Genomic DNA, 16,939 nt, shown 5'->3' with positions numbered 1-16,939 from the left:
TTTTGGGAGGGTTTATATTTGTTTCAGTGTATTGACTGGATGATTTTCGGGAGGGTTTGTATTTGTTTCAGCATATTGATTGCATGATTTTTGGGAGGGTTTATATTTGTTTCAGTATTTTAATTGCAAGATTTTTGGGAGGGTTTATATTTGTTTCAGTATATTGATTGCATGATTTTTGGGAGGGTTTGTATTTGTTTCAGTGGCTTTTTGGGGGTTATATTTGTTTCAGGATTTTAATTGGATTTTTTGAGGGGTTGTATTTGCTTCAGTACATTAACTGGATTTTTTTGGGGAGGGGTTACATTTGCTTCACCATCCCCACGAGGTTTTTGGGGGGATTTACACTTGTTCCAACATTCCAATCGCAATTTTTTTTGGAGTACTGGGTCCAGGCCGGCCTCTGGCTGCAGATCAGCTCCCAAACCCTTGGAAACCCTTAGGAAAAGGGGGAGGCAGCCCCAGGGAGGCAGGGCAGAGCCCAGCTCACCTACCTGCCTGCCTCGAAGGTGAACCAGGCTGGGTCCCGCCCGTAGCGCCGCAGGGCACTGAGAGGCCACGAGACCAGTTTGACTCTGGGATTCTGGATGTCCCAAAGACAGATATTCTCAAATGTTATCTGCAAGGTACATTCCCCATGCACATCTAAATTAGGGGATGGCATCAAATACACATTGAATCTCTCTGGGAGAAAAACAGAAGGTTAGTCTAAAATCCCTGCCCGGCACATGTGCAAGTCATTCAAGGAATTTCCTATTTTCCAGCCCTCTTGTTTGCACTCAGAACTGTTCATCCCCACACAAAGAATTGCTCCCTGCAGCTCTGGAAAGCCCACGTTTGGGGCAGTCAAATGCTGCACCCAAAGGGCATCCAATATCTGTGTGTGCACTCAGAGCCCGAGGAGAAGTGCACCAGCATAATCCTGGTATTTGCAAACAGCTCATAAAGTTGTGAGCAATTTGTGAATAAATCCATTGCCTGTGCAGGTAATGAGCTCATTTGCACAGGAAAGGGGAGTAGCCACGGGTTCAGGTTTTGCATGCAATTACTGTTATTTATTATTCTCTTTACAAAGCCTCAGCCACTGACATCACACCAAAAAAAAAAAAACCACAAAACAAACAGTTCCCATCTCCAAGAGCAACTAACTGATCTGAGAAAGAAAGGGAAGTGCTACCCCAAAATAATTCTAGATAACTTATTTTTTATCTCTGGCAGCAAGAGCCAAAAATAAACCCACCCCCCAAAACAAGCAAGGAGGGCTTGGAAAAACAGTTCTGCTCCTCTTTATTTCCAATATCCATATGCACTAAAAGCCCTGAAAATAACGCAATTAAAATTTTTTAAAAGTCGTTATTTCAGTACCTACCACTCTGCTCCCTCTCTACTCCAGATGCCAACAAGTCAGGCTCTCCAAGGCTAATGTCATTAATTCGTGTTCCCAGGCACTCCATTTGCAGCACCTTGCACCACTCATCTGCCTCAAGCTCTGTACAAATGCCCAGAAAATCGAGTGTGGGTACATCACATTCATAATGTCACGGTTGGTGCTCAGAGGGTCCCCAAGGAGCTCGGCCACTCGACCCACCTGAGTCACAAGCAAAGGTCCTGGAGGTGTCATCACTGAAATAAACGCCCACGGCGTGTTTCTTGGTGCTCTTGGGCAGCCTGCAGATGTTCTTCACGTTACTGAGCTCCGTGACCTGCAAAAGCACAATTTGGGATTTTAACCGGGAGCTGGGCCAGAGATCTGGCTGGGCAGGGGGGGGAGAGAAGGGAAGGAGGAGGGAGAGGAAGGTGAGGCAGCATCAGCAGGCTCAGAGTGTCTGGGATGGCTCTCCAGGAGATGCAGCCCTGCCAGGAGCCACCTGGGTGGGAAATTCCAGGGGGAATTGCATCTTCCCCTGGGAGAGGCAGCAGCCACATCCTCCAGTGTGCTGGTGTCCTCAGGGGTCCCAGGATGAGAAGAGATGAGAATCCTGACTCCACGTTTCAGAAGGCTGATTTACTGTTTTATGATACATGTTATATTAAAAGAGGATGATCTATTAAAAGTGTACTGAAGAATAGAAGAAAGGATTCCATCAGAAGGCTGGCAAGGAATGGGAAGGGATAAACCACAAAAGCTCCTGACTCACAGAGTCTGGGCCAGCTGGGCTGTGGTTGGCCATTAATTAAAAACAACCACATGAGATCAATCAAAGATGCACCTGCTGCATTCCACAGCAGCAGATAATCACTATTTTTCTTTTCCTCTGAGGCTTCTCAGCTTCTCAGTAGAAAAATCCTGGCAGAAGGAGTTTTCAGAAAATATCAGGGTGACACTCCAGCTCTGCAGGACACCAGAGGGACAAAGGTGGAACCAGAGCTCCCTGCAGCCTGAGCAATATTCACACGAGGGAAACACCAACCTGGGGCAGCAGAACCAGAGGGGTGGAGATGGAAACCCAAGGGATTCTCCATGTGGAGCTCCAGCACTCCCAGTTCCAGCACAGGGGCAAAAACAGTGCAGAAAAGCTGCTCTCTCTATTATTTTTAATTGAGGGAAAGTTGAGGATTTGTTAGACTGGTCCACTTCAAAAAAAAAAAAAAAGGCAAAAATAAAACCACAGTTTTCATTAGTTTTAGTGTTAAAGATTCAGAAACTGATTTCTGTTGTTTGGTTCCAAACAATGACTGGAAAAATAGCTTTTACAGCCAAAGCCCTGAGCCTGCTGCCTCACTGCTCACTCCCAGCTAAGTGACAGCAACCATTAAAACAAAATGTTCAACAGCAGAGCGGTCAGGCTGGAAACATTTCATCTGCTGCTGATACAGTTTTGCCTGGAAAACAATTACAAGTTCCACAATCCCATTTTCCAAATGGATTATTCCATAAGCAGGCAGAAAAGACTGTTTAAATGACTCCTGCTGTTGCAAGGCAAGATTAATCCAATCAGATTAAAACTCAACCCCTTGAGGGCTCAGTGTGTTCCTGTCAGCAGGACACAATTAGCTCAGTTTTTATTGGAATATTGAGGATTCTTCTGGCACATCACTATGGCAAAAGAAATAAGAATTTCTTCCTTCCTCCAGTATTATTTTGTTCAAGAACGTGGCAGTTTGTGGTTGCTTATTTATTTTTAGCGAGTGAAAATCAGACACTCACCTGAAAAGCAACTCTGTGCAGATTTTGCAGCCTGAATTCTAATTATTTTCCCTCCCTTGTGGGACCAAAGGAATTAAGTGGGCAATTTGCTTGGTGTATGCAAATTCCCAGTTCACTCCATAAACCCCAGCTGAGTGTTCCCACATTATTTTAGGGCACTGTGACCTTTCCACATTTAAAAAATAGAGCAAGATTAGATGAGAAAGGATTTAGAGGTTAATGTTACACCAAAAAAAAAAGGGCTTATTTCTGTTTTACACCTCCAGGGGTGAGGATGTCCAGAGGCAGGCCCTGTGCAGAGCTGCAGACAAGGACACACTCAAATACAAACATTTGTGACTCTCCAAATAACAGAAGCAGCAGCAAATTGATGCCACCAAGGTGCCACCACAACCCTGCAGCCCCTCTGCACCAACAAATCAAAGGAAATCTGGCACTTGAGTCCCCCCCAGAAGAAAAGGACAAAGCCTCAGAAGGGAGCACTCAGCAAAGGAGGCAGGTGCTGCTGAGAAATGAGCTCCACTCAGCATTTTCCTTTTCTCCCCTTTAGGGTTTTTTTTTAATGGATTAAACCTCTCCCAGGACTGATGAGGGCTCTTCAAGTTTTGTATTTTTATCAAGTATTTTATCAATAATTTTATGTTATCAATAATTTTATCAGTGGTTTTATCAATCATTAACTGTGATTCCCACAAGAATCATTCAGCTACAGCCTCACCCAGAGCAGCAGGGACAAGTTCTCTTCCCCCAGCAGCTCATATTTAACACTCTCAGAAGCTCCATCATTCACATTTAAATTTCACACATTTACAAGGCTTATTTAAAAAAAAAAAACCAAAAAAACTGCAGTTTTATCCACCTGTGCTCTTTACAAATGAGCACATTTTGCCCAGAAATGCCATTTAATATTCATTAGCTCCCTCTCAGCGAGGTTTGTTAAAAATAAAGGAGCCCTGTCAGTTTGGAGAGCTGATGACTCTAAACCTCACTCAACATCCCATTTCAGCTCCCTCTCTGCCTGAAAACACATTCAAAATCCAAATGAAAATCAGGATTTTCCCACTTTTCATCACCCTGGAAGTGCCCAAGCCTGGGGCAGGGGAAGGTGGCCCTGAAGAAGGACTGGGTGATCCTCCAGCTCCTGTCCAGTGCCTGGCAAAGTTCTGATAAAAACCACACCAAATGTGTGTGGTGGTTCTCAGGGACTCATTTTGGACTTGGGCCATCGTTCATTCCCATCAAACCAGCTGCTAGAGAAACCCAGAAATTCAACTGGCAGGAGAAGCAATAGTTTGAGATGAAATAAGTGTTAAGTAGAGGCAAACTTTGCTTCAAAACAAAAATCCCCCCGTATGATTTTCAGTTTTTTCATGGTTTTCGGTTTTTTCATAATTTTCAGTTTTTCATGGTTTTCAGTTTTTCCATGATTTTCAGTTTTTCCATGGTTTTCAGTTTTTTCAGATTTTCAGTTTTTTCAGATTTTCATGGAGCCACTGAGGCTTTCCCTGGTGCTTTACTCTGCACATCCAGGCTGCTGTGGGTTAAACACCAGCCAACAGGGGCTAAATCATGGAATTTCATGGAAGAAGAGAAGAAATTCCAGCCTCATTCAGGTCCCTCTTGGTTTCATATCCATTATCCAAGGTGCTGCTCATATATTGCACTGACACAATGGGAAAAACACAGATTTGCATCAATAATTGACAGAGTTAGGACAAAATAAATGCAGAGTTTGACACAGGGCTGTAGTTCTTACACACTGTGCAGCCCTCCCACAACAAAGAGAAAAACCTCATTATTTCTGAAGCTGCCTAACAGAAATGTGAATTATTTCTGGGCCTGACTTATTAGAAAAAGCCAAGGTTTTATGACCAATCAGTTCCAGATCCTGTGGCATTCAGAGGCAGCATTCCCCCAGGATTTCCTCCCAAATCCCTGCCAGAGTGAGTGCAGAGCAGCCTCCAGCTCCTGGGAATTTATGCCCATAATCCCCAACCTGCAGTTTCTGCCTACAATTATTATGAATTAAAAGGTTTCTTATTTCCACCTCCATTCCCAGGGGAATGACACATGGAAATTCCCAGGTGAACAGGAGATGTGCATCATTCCAGAGCAGTGGCTGGGGGAAATTCTTCATTCTTTTAATGCCAGTGAATTTAGCAGAGCTGTGAAAATGCCCCTCGTGTCTGCAGCTGCCTCCTGTCTTCCCACAGAGGCAAAATCCCAGGAAAATGGGAAACTCCAGGTGCCTTTGGAATTCCCTGGGATGGCTGCTCCTGTGAATAGGAAGGGGAGCCACTGCAAAGTATTTCAGCTGTGATTTTAAAGGGCTGAAGAAAGGCCAAATGCTTTAACAATAAAGTCATTTTTCACTTGCTTAGCAAGATATTTGCTACAAAGTACATTTATTTTGCCTCTACTTCACTGGATGAAAGCACACACAGAGGTTTAGGACCTTAAGAGTAAAAAAAAAATATCAATTTTCAGGCTAAGTAATGCACAGAAGTTTATATTTCAGGAAGTAACAAAAGTGATGAAGCAAGAGAAGTTTGAGAGAAGCTTTGCCTTACCTTGTGGTAGCACCTGAAGTAAGCAGCTCGTTCATCTGAGAACTTCTCCAGCCTCTTGGGCCCTTTGCTTGAAGCTTTCTTGAACACCAACCAGCATCTCTGGTAAATCTGGAGGCACAAAGGAATGAACTTGGCATCTCCACTGACCTGAGCATCACCAACACCCACAGGGAAGGGAAATCCTGAATCAGCTGGGGAACCCTCAGCAGTTCAGAGGGAACACAAGCCCATCCTGTTTCTTTGGGTCCAGCCAGAAATTCTTGTGTGTGAGGAGGATTTTTGTGAGCTCTGTGTTTTGTGAATTGTGTAGTTTGTGCATTTAGTGAATAAGGGTACATGAGGGAGCAGGAACTGAATCATGGACAATGAAAAAAGCAGATTGTTTAACTGCAGAACCCAGGGCCATCCTGTCCCTTTGCTCCCAGGGTCTAACTGAATTTAAACCAAACTCATTTGGGGCAGGCTCTGCAGAGAGGCTTTAAAAGCACCTTTTCCATTCACTCCCAGAGCTCTCAGCTGAGCTCACCCTGCCTGCAGAGAAGGCAGGAATTACCAGCCCTGCCAACTGCTCACAGCCCACTCTCCATCAGCAGCACCTGGCAGCTCTGAAATAAACCCCAACTGCCACCAAAATGAGTGGGATTGCAAGAGCAAAACAAAAAAAAAAAAAAAAAACCAGACAGGCCCTCGTGGAACAACCACAGAGAGAGGGAGCACTGGAAAAAATCCCACTGGAAAAGCTCTGCCTGGAGTGGTGCTCAGCAGGACTGCAGTGATGCTGCAGAGGGATGGGGCTGTGGGAAAGCAGCAGCACAGCTGCCCCGTGCTGCCTGTGAAGCCAGCCCTGCTCTGGGCAACCAGGCAATCTCCCTGTCCCAGAGCAGCCCTTCCACGTGGCAGGAGTGAGGCACACTCCCTGCATCCATCCAGGCTGCTTGGCATCCTGCTATTCCCTTCTCCTCCAGAAAATCATCTCCATTTCCCTCCCCACCCAGAACACACCTGGGGAAGGATGAACTCAACTCCCTCCTTGCCCACCACCAGCATTTACAGCAGAGTCAGGCACAGCTGCTGGCAGGGAATGAGGCTGGGATTTGCTCCTGACTGCATCCAGAACTCCTCAGGACTGCAAAGGTTTTTTCACCAGGTGACAAAACCCAGCTCTGGCACTGGCCAGGACCTGCTGTGAGGCCAGGGCACAGAAAATACCTGGCAGATCTTCAGGAACCTCTGCACCCCTGACTCTTGTTAATGCAAGTCACAACAGGTTGCTGCTGCTCTGAAACATCAGGCACTTGAGGTCCTTTCTCTTCAAAAGCTCTCCCCTCCCCAGCTGGAATTACATCAGCCAGGAGTGGATTTTTGTGAAAGGCTCAGGCTCAGAGCCCCTTCTCCAGCCTCAGCTTCACACACCCAGAGCTGGCTTGGTGCATTCCTGCTTGACACCCTCATCAGAAGGCAGCTCTGTCCTGCATCCTCATTTATTTGAGGTTTTTGGTCCTTCAGGGGTTGATCCCACGGAGAAGATTCACTGGGTCCAATGTCTGTGACATGGTGTGAGGCACACAGGGAGCGCCAGCGAGGCTGGAGGGCAGGAAAAGGTTTGTTACTGAAAGAGGGATGAATTCTGGAATGCTGCAGTAAGGCAGGAAAATCACCAAGAAAGGCTCCATAAAATCAGGCTGCTCTGGCTGGCCTGTCATTTCCTCTAGGCAAGCTGGCACTGTGCAAGTTCCCATGGAAAGCAATCCTGGTGTGAGCAGTTGTTAACATAATCATCTATTCCTGGGTAAAACCAACCAGGTTTTACACCATTAGATAGAAAAATGAAAGCTATCCCTCACAAACAACTTTCCCTGCATGTCCAGCCCAGGGTTTGAGTGCCCAATCCATATGGGATAACAACTTGTTACTGACCAATAAAGTGATTGGCAAGAAAGCTCCTGGCCATTGGAGTCCCACAAGGTCTGTAAAACTGGATAAAAAGGAGTTCTGGGAATGAAGAATGGGCTTGTGTAGGTTTGCTGGCTCACTGGGGTTTTTTACAGACCATACACAGAGCAGGTTATAATTCAGAGCTGCTTAAGGCCATCAGGGGAGAGAAGAGCCATTCCAAAAGAAGAGCCAAGAAGCATTTACAGCAGAAACCCTCCCTTGCCAGTGACAGCTGAAAAAAACCAGCCAGGCTGGAGCTCAGTATCAGATTTGGCTCCTTGAACATCTGCTCAGCTTTGTACACGGGCACAGTTAATTCTGGGCATGAAACTGGATAGGAGAGAATCAGCCTGGGACTGGAACTGGGCAGGAGAAATAGAACAGGCTTCCCTGGAGGCTAAAGCTGGGCTCATGGCAGGCAGCTTGTGCTGCCAGCAGCTGGATGTGCAGCTGGATGTGCAGCTGGATGTGCAGCTGGATGTGCAGCTGGATGTGCAGCTGGATGTGCAGCTGGATGTGCAGCTGGATGTGCTGCCCTGCTGGGCCAGCCACAGCACAGTCCTGGGTTCAGGGAGCTGCACAACAGGGTCTGCAGGGATTCCTTTGCACCAGAGGATCTGATTCTGCAGCTCTATGGGGCACTGCTGCAGCTCATTAACAGCTCACTAATTAGGACATGTGATGCTCTGGGGGCAGCCACCCCAGCTCTGCCAAGGACACCCCTGCCACAGCAGGGCAGCAGGGTGCTCTCGCCAGCAGGCACAGTGGGACCTGCCCCACGCCTGGGCTCCCTCACAAACTCAGCTTTTCACCCCCCACAGCACACAAACACCTGGGGGAGCTGCATTTCAGAGCTGCACTTGTTGCATTTCAGATCTGCACTCAGAATTTTAAGGTGACACACCTCAGCAGACCCAAGAAGAAGGGCAGAAGTCACACGTCAACAAACCCCTTCTGTCAGTAAAGTCACTTTTCTAGCCTCCCCCCCAACCTGTGGGGCACATCTGGAGAGAGCCTGCCCCTCTCCTGGGCACATCTGGAGTGAGCCTGCCCCTCTGCTGGGCACATCTGGAGTGAGCCTGCCCTCCCCAGCCTGTGGGGCACATCTGGAGTGAGCCTGCTCCTCTGCTGGGCACATCTGGAGTGAGTCTGCCCCTCTGCCCAGCCCCACAAGGCACATCTGGAGTGCTGTGTCCAGCTCTGGGCTCCTCAGGACACAAAGCTCCTTCTTATTTGTTTGGGTTTTTTTGGGGTTTTTTTTGTTTTTTTGGTTTTTTTTTTTCTTTTGATTTGGATGAATAGGCCAATGCTGAGCTAAAGGAACACTGACTAAAACAAGGATTGCAGAGGCACTATTTCCCTGGTGGAATTCCCTCTTCCACGGGCTCCTGCAGCCCTCCTGCCCTTTCCCAGGTTGCTCCATGGACAAACCCAGCTCCTGTGAATTTCTCATGTCCCAGCTGGGTAATTAAAGACAGAATCCAGGGGTTCATTCACCTTCAGGAAGATCCAAACTGGAGAAAGCTGCATTAAAAATGCCTATAAAAGCTCCACACTCCTCCATTTACCAGGGAACTTGTATTTCACCACAAGCACCGTGCCAGGAGTCTGCCACTCCATGGGATGAGCTTATTCAGAGCACATTAATTCAGAACATCAGCAAACATCCCCCCTCACCTTCCTGGAGACACTCACAGGAAACTTTCCTTTGCCAGACACAGAGAATTCATTGACAGGTCCCCAGACAAACATCACTTGGCAAGTAAAGGGACAATTTAACCTCTTACACTGACACCACTGAGGGGAAATACCACACTTTTTACCCTATTGATCTTCTGAACTGAAACAAGCGACATCAGCAGCAAAACAACGGCAACAAAAACCCCACCAATATTCATTTCAACAGCTTGAACTCTCACTGGTATTTCTGACAGCACTTGATGAAGCCAGACAAATAGATAATGGAACAGTCCATCATCTTCCCCAGCATTCCTGAAGCTACACAAACACCAAATTAAGATGTCAGGCTCAAATTAAGATGTCAGTCTCAGCAGCAGCCCTTGCATCTGTTACTTTCTTTCAAGTGTTTCCACAGCCACTGCAAAATGTTATTTATCCCTGATCTCACTCCAGGGCAATGCCCCTGCACAGCAGAGGGAGAATTTCACACTGGGAAAAGGAACTGATGATGAAAAGGCACCAGAACCACCACAGAGTAAATTTCACCTGTTTCTAACCAGGTTTCCTTTCTTTTTCACCGCCTGTGCAATCATCCCTGACACACCCTCGCAGGGCTGGGGCTGCCACCTCCAGAAATCACAGACTTTTCTACCAAAGGAAAAGCAAAGAGGGAAAAGAGAGATCCACAACCAGCAGGTCAGGGAAGCGTTTGGGAGAAAGGGAAAAGGGTCAGATCTGCTTTAAACTTGTTACAATAAAATATATATCTTAAACAAGATAGCAAATGGGTAAGAGGCACTCGTTCAGGAGTCAGTTCAGGCCATGGAAACACTTGGAATTGTTTAACTTCACAAAGTGAGCCCATCTTCCAAAGAACACAGAGGGTGATTTACCTGAAAGCAGGCTGGAAAGCACAAAAAAAACCCATTCCTCCTCCTAAAATGTGCCAGCAGCAAAGCAAGAGTTTCATACTCCCAATCATGATCTGTAGAATGTTTTGGGGAAAAGCAGGAACAGTTCTGAGGTTTGTCCTTTTTGGGTTTTGGTGGGGTTCTTTGGGAACCAATTAAGACCCTCATCACTCCATGCCGCTCCCACAAGTCAAACACTAAAAAACCCAAAATGTGATTACACCAGGGAGCTGCAAAACTTCCCTGTACCTCCTGCAGAGCCAGGCTGAGCACCCTGACCCCCAGCCCAGGGGGGACACCAGGTGACAGCCCCCAAAGGACAAACCCAGGGCTGACCCCACAAGGATGCCACTGTGACATTCCATGAAAAATCCCTTCACCAGCATTTCCTCTCCTGGGGAGCCTCAGCTTCTCCCTGTTCTGCTGCTCTGGAATGGGATTTGGAGAATTGTTTACCCAGCATGTGAATTGTTTGAATTTAATGGCCAATCCCAGCCAGCTGTGTTGGACCCTCTGAGCCTGTCACGGGTTTTTATTAATATTCCTTTCCAGCCTTCTGATGTATCCTCTCTCTTTAGTATAGGAAAAGGGAAAGGGAAAGGGAAAGGAAAAGGAAAAGGAAAAGGAAAAGGAAAAGGAAAAGGAAAAGGAAAAGGAAAAGGAAAAGGAAAAGGAAAAGGAAAAGGAAAAGGAAAAGGAAAAGGAAAGGAAAAGGAAAAGGAAACTCAGCCTTCTGAGAACTTGGAGTCAAATTCTCATTTCTCACCTGGTCCTGGGGACCCTCCCAACACCACACCAGACACAGACCTGGCCTCTCATCCCACCCAAAGGGTTTTCTGCCCCAGTGCCCAGAGGGAGTTGCTCTGGCCTCTACTGGGATCCTTCCCCTCATCAGCTCCAGGAAAATGCTCCAACTTCCCCAGGAATGTTCTGGATCCCATCCCTGCTGCCACTGACAAGCTTCAAGCAATAAGGAATCTTAATATCTGTGAATATATTCTAACACCTTATCTGGCAGCTCGGGAGAACTCTGAATTTCCAGTGGGATTAATATCCTGCAGGTTGCAGTTGGTGCCTGAGAAATCTGTTCAGTTTTTCCCTCTCTCCAACTTCCAGACTGAAAGGAGCTGCAGAGGTGAGCAGAGTTTTATTAATAAAGCTGCTTCAAATGGAGATCCAGGCAACTTTTTCCCTTCTCCTCCCCCCTTCCCCCAGCCTTACATCATTCTTCTTTCCACTTTTCACAGCTCAGGCTCTGAAATCCTCATATTAACTCGCTGGCACATGTATCCAAGCACCAAATCTCTCCCACCATATGGTTCCAGTCCTGCAGATTGTCTCTCCCCCACTCTACCTCTCCTCCCACAGGGTTTCACAGCATCAGAGCTGTGCAGAACTTGTCAAAGTACATGTCACAGGCAACGTGCAGCACCAGGCTCCTCAATGAAGCTGCCACAGGACTCACTTTAATTAAACCCAAGCACAGCAGACCCTGAGAGCTTGAATCTCTCTGCAGCTTTCCACAACCCAACGTTCCTGCTGACCTGGACAGGCCCTGAGCTTTGTGCAGGAGTTTCTCTGGATTTCCTGGCAGAAGTTTTCCCACCTGGAACCAGGGTGTGCAGCCAGCACTGCTGCTCTGCCTCCAGGAACGACCACAGGACAAAACTGCTGGATGCTCCCAGCTCAGCCACTGGGCACCAGGGAGCTCCTCACCCAGCACCCAAACAAACCCACCAGGCTCCACACCCTCCTCATTTCGGGTGGAAGTTTAATATTGCCAGAAAATCACCAATCAAAGCAAAGCAGGCGATCCAGAAAACCGAGAACTATTTTTTTTTCCTGCTGAGTTTTTAAATCAACCCAGAAATACTTGAGCACTGCTGACACCACTTCAGCACTTCCTAGGAACAAACAGCTGGCTGCAGAGCTGCCTCTGCCACAAGCTGAAGGCTGAATTACCCCAAACCCTGGCAGGGGCTGGCCAGGAGTGCCCTAGGGCTGGAGGACACCACATTCCTTCCCCCTGATGTGATGAAGATGTTTTGGGCCAGTCAGGCCCCTCAGGCACAGAAACCTGACCCCCCCAGATCCCATTTCTGTCCTCAAGGAGGGTCACACTAAAGAGGGAACAGCTCCACTGCTGTGGGCCCAGCAGCCACATCTTCCAGCAGAGCTCAGGAGGGGATGCAGGAAGGGGAAGCTCAGCCTGGACAGGGGGAGCAGCCCCAAAAGCGAGGCTGGAAGCAGCACTGGAGCCCCCACCCTGCCCAGAGCCTCAGCTGCCTTTTCCCTGCTACAGCTCCTCATGCCCACCAGGGCTGCAAACCCCTCCACTTCAAAGATCTGCTCCTCTTTTGGTTTTAATTGGTATTTCTAATCGAGCCAGCCCAACCCAAAGGGAAAGCTCAGGTGTGTTCACGTCCCCCCACCCCAAAAATGGAAATCCAGGAGCAGATTTTCCATCATCTCCACGATGCACTCCCCCTCAGAAAGGTCACACCTGTAACCACAGAACGAGGCATGATCTGAAAACCATGAGCACAAAAAGGACTTTTTGGACAAAGAGAAGCCATAAAGCACCAGCCCTGCTTCAGGCATGGCTATAAATCCCTTTATCAGCTGAGAGGTGGCTGCAAAAGCACCGAGTGTCCCCCTCCCCAGACACAGCTCCAGTGGTCCCTGACAGAACCCCTCCTCCCAGAGCAAAGCTGATTTTCTCCTGCTGTACAGAGCTCTGGAGGTGCTGCTTCTGCCCTGTCAGCAGTTTTCCAGCACACAGCCTCCTGCGTGTCACTGCTAATGACACACCAGCCCCACACCACTGGCTGAGGGAATTATTTTCCTCCCTATAAGGATGGAAAGAGTCAGGAAGAGTGAGCTTTCTCCTGAATATATTTGGCTCTGCAGGAGACACATGTGGTACAAATGTTGCTATGGAAACTATTCTATTAAATAATATTCAATTAAACTCACACGTTTGAAGCACGCAGGAAGAGTTCAGGTGCAGAGCTAATTAGCCTAAATTCAATTTTGGAATTACAAAGCAGGGCCTTCCAGAACTGTCACGTTCCTTTCAGAAGAGGCTGGGATTTGAGCAAGCTGCTTCTCTGCACCCCTTTCACTCCAAACGTGGCACCTGCACCCCAGCTCCTCAGCAAAGCCATTTCTCCAGGTCATTTGTGGAGATGGAACTGCCACAGAGGCAAAGGCAGGAGCTGGAGAGTGCTCTGAGTGCAGCTGTGCCAGCAGCACACGGATGTCAGTGACTGCCACTCTCACCCTGCCACACAGGGAGGAGAGCTGGGGTGCCCTCAGTAACCAGGCTCCTGCAGCAGCCTGGGGAAGTTGAATGAAAGTTACTCTTCCATACTCTGAAGTGGTTTTTTCCCCTTTCCAGCGCCTGGGTGTGCCACAGCCCTCCCCAGCACAAAAACAACCTGCTGGCACCAACTCCTCACCCTGTGAGGGAGCCAAGCTCACAGCAGCCACTGAGGGAGGCTGAATCCAGCTCGTGCTCAGCCAGCCCCAGGTGTCCCAGCACACCTGCAGCCAGGGGGAAGGGGCACCAAGGAGCAGGGACAGGCTGCAGCCCTGCCTTTAGAGACCCCAGGCTGGTGAGAATTACCCATTTCTGCCTGGCTGCTGCACGTCAGGGCACTGGGCTGTGAGCAGCTCACAGAAAATGCTACAGGAAGAATCTGCAGCCACACCTGCTCTCGAGTCGTGGGCCAACACTTCCCAAGCTGGAAACTGAGCAGCCCTGAATTATAACCTGTGTATGGTCCATAAAAAACCCCACCAAGCCAGCAAACCTACACTTTGTAGGCTGCAGGTCCATAAAAAAGAGGAAGAATATTTCAGATGATGCTCTTTCTGCAGGGAGAGCAGACTGGAGACTCAAGTCTTGCTTAAAATGTCTTTTAAAAAGATTGATTTAAGAAGCACCTCCCAGTGTGCTCTGAGTAGAGGAGGGAGAGAAGGGACTCTCTTACAGCTGTCACATGCACATGTCCTGAGAGGGCATCCAGCCTTTCCTCAGCAGCAGCACCCTCAGAGGGGTCTGGAAAGCCTTAACCAAGGAAAGGCACCAGCAGTGACAGCATTCACAACTGCTGTGGGGCTGGAGAAACCTTACTCACACCTTCACTGAGCTTTGCTGTCACAGCATGGGAAAATGCATCACAGTTGAATCCTGCTCATCCTTTACACCAGAGCAAACTGAACACTGACCTGTGCTCAGTAACGAGACTGAATCAGGACACAATTGTGCCCAATTTACTACAAGTGCTCTGTGGTTTTACAGAATGAGCCGTGCCTGCCAGTGCAGGGATGAGAAATCCAGCCTGATGGAAGACTTCTCAATCTTCCCCGTTTCCGAAGCAGCCAGGGAGAGGCAAGTTCCCAAAACTGTGGAGAAGTCATTGCCCAGGGGTACAGCAAGAGAAGGGAACTGGAACTGCAGTGGGGCAGCAAAAGCTTTCAGAGGAGCACAGACACTCCTCCGAAACGAACACATTCTGAACTAATCCAACAGTGTTTAATAAACACAATAAATCAGTTTCTTTCAAGTCCAATTAAAATGTTCTATACACACAGAGAGTCCCTCCAGGAGCATCCCCCTGGGCCAGGCTCCCTCGGGGACACGGAGCTCCCCAGTCCATCCCCTGCCGGCTCGGGGGAGCCCCTGGGCTGGAGGAGCAGCCCTGGGATTTCAGAGCTCATCCCAGCCCAGGTCCTGCGGGGAGCTGCCCTGCCTCTCCCGGCACCGGGAACGCGCCAGGGCACCAGAACAGCCTGGAAATAACTTCAGTATTAAACCAGCGCCTAAGGGCGGCTGCGGGAATTTTCATTTCGCGCAGCTCAAGCGACTCCAAAAGCCCCGAAAACACCGCAAAGCTCCACCTGTCCCACGCAGGAGCCCAAATCCGAGTGGCAGCAGGGACAGGAGCGGCTCCAGGGCGCTCAGCCCAGCCCTGCCCGAGCTCCCGCAGCCCAGCCCGGGGCACGGCCCCAGCCCCGGGTCCCTCCCGGAGCAGCGCTCGGAACCAAGGGCAGGGACGGCGGCGGAGGCAGCGCAGCATCCCCGGCTCCCGACGGGAGAGAGAGGAGAAAATAAATATATCCATCCACACCTATATAGAATACATCCTCAGGTGCCTTCATTGTTCTCACCTCATCTTTTTGTTTCCTGCGGAAAAACCCACCCAGCTCAGTTTGCAAAAAGAGGACAAAGGAGTGGCAGGGGAGAAGAAATAAACAGCAAAATGCCCAGCCCTGGGCAGGCTCCCCCGGGCACTCACCCCCAGCCGCCGGCTCCGGATGCGCACGTAGCCCTGCTTGACGATGTCGTTGAAATTGGAGGCCATCCTCGCCCGGGACAGGCGGCGGCGGCGCCGCTCAGCCCGCCCGCATGGCCGAGCAGCGCCGGCCGCACCCGGGAGAGCAGCACCGCCCCGGTAAGGACAGCACCGCCCCGGGAGGGACAGCAGCACCGCCCCGGGAGGGACCGCACCGCCCCGGGAGGGACAGCACCGCCCCGGGAGGGACCGCACCTCCCACCGCACCGCCCCTTCCAACAACCCGCACCGCCCCTGGATCGCCGCCTGAGCGATCCGCACCGCCCCGCACCGCCCTGTGGAACGATCCGCAGCACGCCTGGAGCGATCCGCACCGCCCCCGAGTGTCCCGCATCTCTCCTCCGCACGGCCCCTGGGTGACACGCATCTCTCTGCACCGCCCCTCTGAGCGCTCTGCACCGCCCCGGAGCGATCCGCACCGCCCCTCCGAACACCCCGCACAGCCCCGCACCGCCCCGGAGCGATCCGAACCGCCCCCTCTGAACACCCCGCACAGCTCCGCACGGCGCCGTGGAGCGACCCGCAGCACTCCTGGAGCGATCCGCACCGCCCCCGAGTGTCCCGCATCCCTCCGCAACGCCCCGCACCGCCCCGAGTGTCCCGCATCCCTCCGCACCGCTCCCGAGTGTCCCGCATCCCTCCGCACCGCCCCGCACCGCCCCGTGTCCCGCACCGCCCTCTGAACGAGCCCGGAGCGCTCTGCAGAGCCCCGCGCCGCCCCGGAGCGCTCCGCTCCGTCCCGCACCTTCCCGCAGCAGACGCAGAGCGCCCCGGGCCGGGGACAGAGCTGTCACAGCTGCCGTCCGCACTCCCTGTGCGACCCCCGCCGCTCCATCCCGCATCCTCGCCCCCATCCCGCACCGCCCCGCAGCTGCAGGCGGCCCGGCCGAGGCTGCCCTGAGCCGCCCCTCCGTGCTGAGCCACCCCTGGCTGTCCCAGAAAGTCTCTCGGGTGCCTGAAATTCAGGCGGGATTCTCCGGAATCCCCTCGCAAGGACGAGGGACGGGTAACCCGAGCTGCTGCCCCGTGCCTCACGCCGGGGAAATGTCCCCGGAGCCTGAGCTGCGTTCTCACGGGCAGCGTGTGGCTGCAGTAAGGACAGACCCTGCCTGGCACCGGGCCCTGGGGGTGCCTTCTGTGCCTCCGAGTTCTCCTTTTCCAAGAACGTGCCAACAGTGCCAAGCACTCCGGGGATGCAGGGGAGAGGGGCTCCGGTGGCTCCTCCGGGTTACCTGCCAGGCTATAAATACCAAGGGCTGGAACAGGGACCGCTCAGCTCTGCATAACTGCTTTTAATAGAGCCACAAACACAGCTCAAGGAGGTCAGCCAGACTC

At 50.6% G+C, this 16,939-nt stretch overlaps 1 protein-coding gene across 1 annotated transcript in view; it reads right to left on the bottom strand.

Moving 5' to 3' along the window:
* Window positions 1-15,613, bottom strand: part of DOK5 (docking protein 5) — a gene marked incomplete at its 5' end in the record, with an annotated part of 20,878 nt that extends 5,265 nt beyond the window's left edge. Inside the window, 5 exons of the mRNA XM_084217864.1 lie at window positions 495-684; window positions 1,370-1,489; window positions 1,589-1,703; window positions 5,719-5,826; window positions 15,548-15,613. Of these exons, the coding sequence (XP_084073990.1) occupies window positions 495-684; window positions 1,370-1,489; window positions 1,589-1,703; window positions 5,719-5,826; window positions 15,548-15,613 (599 nt within the window). The remainder of the gene's footprint in view (window positions 1-494; window positions 685-1,369; window positions 1,490-1,588; window positions 1,704-5,718; window positions 5,827-15,547) is intronic.
* Window positions 15,614-16,939: the final 1,326 nt, after the last annotated feature.

Source organism: Fringilla coelebs (assembly GCF_963513975.1).
Source record: "Fringilla coelebs genome assembly, chromosome: 18".
NCBI classification, from domain to species: domain Eukaryota; kingdom Metazoa; phylum Chordata; class Aves; order Passeriformes; family Fringillidae; genus Fringilla; species Fringilla coelebs.
Note: the sequence above shows the minus strand (reverse complement) of the source record. Positions and strands in the feature narration are given on the sequence as shown.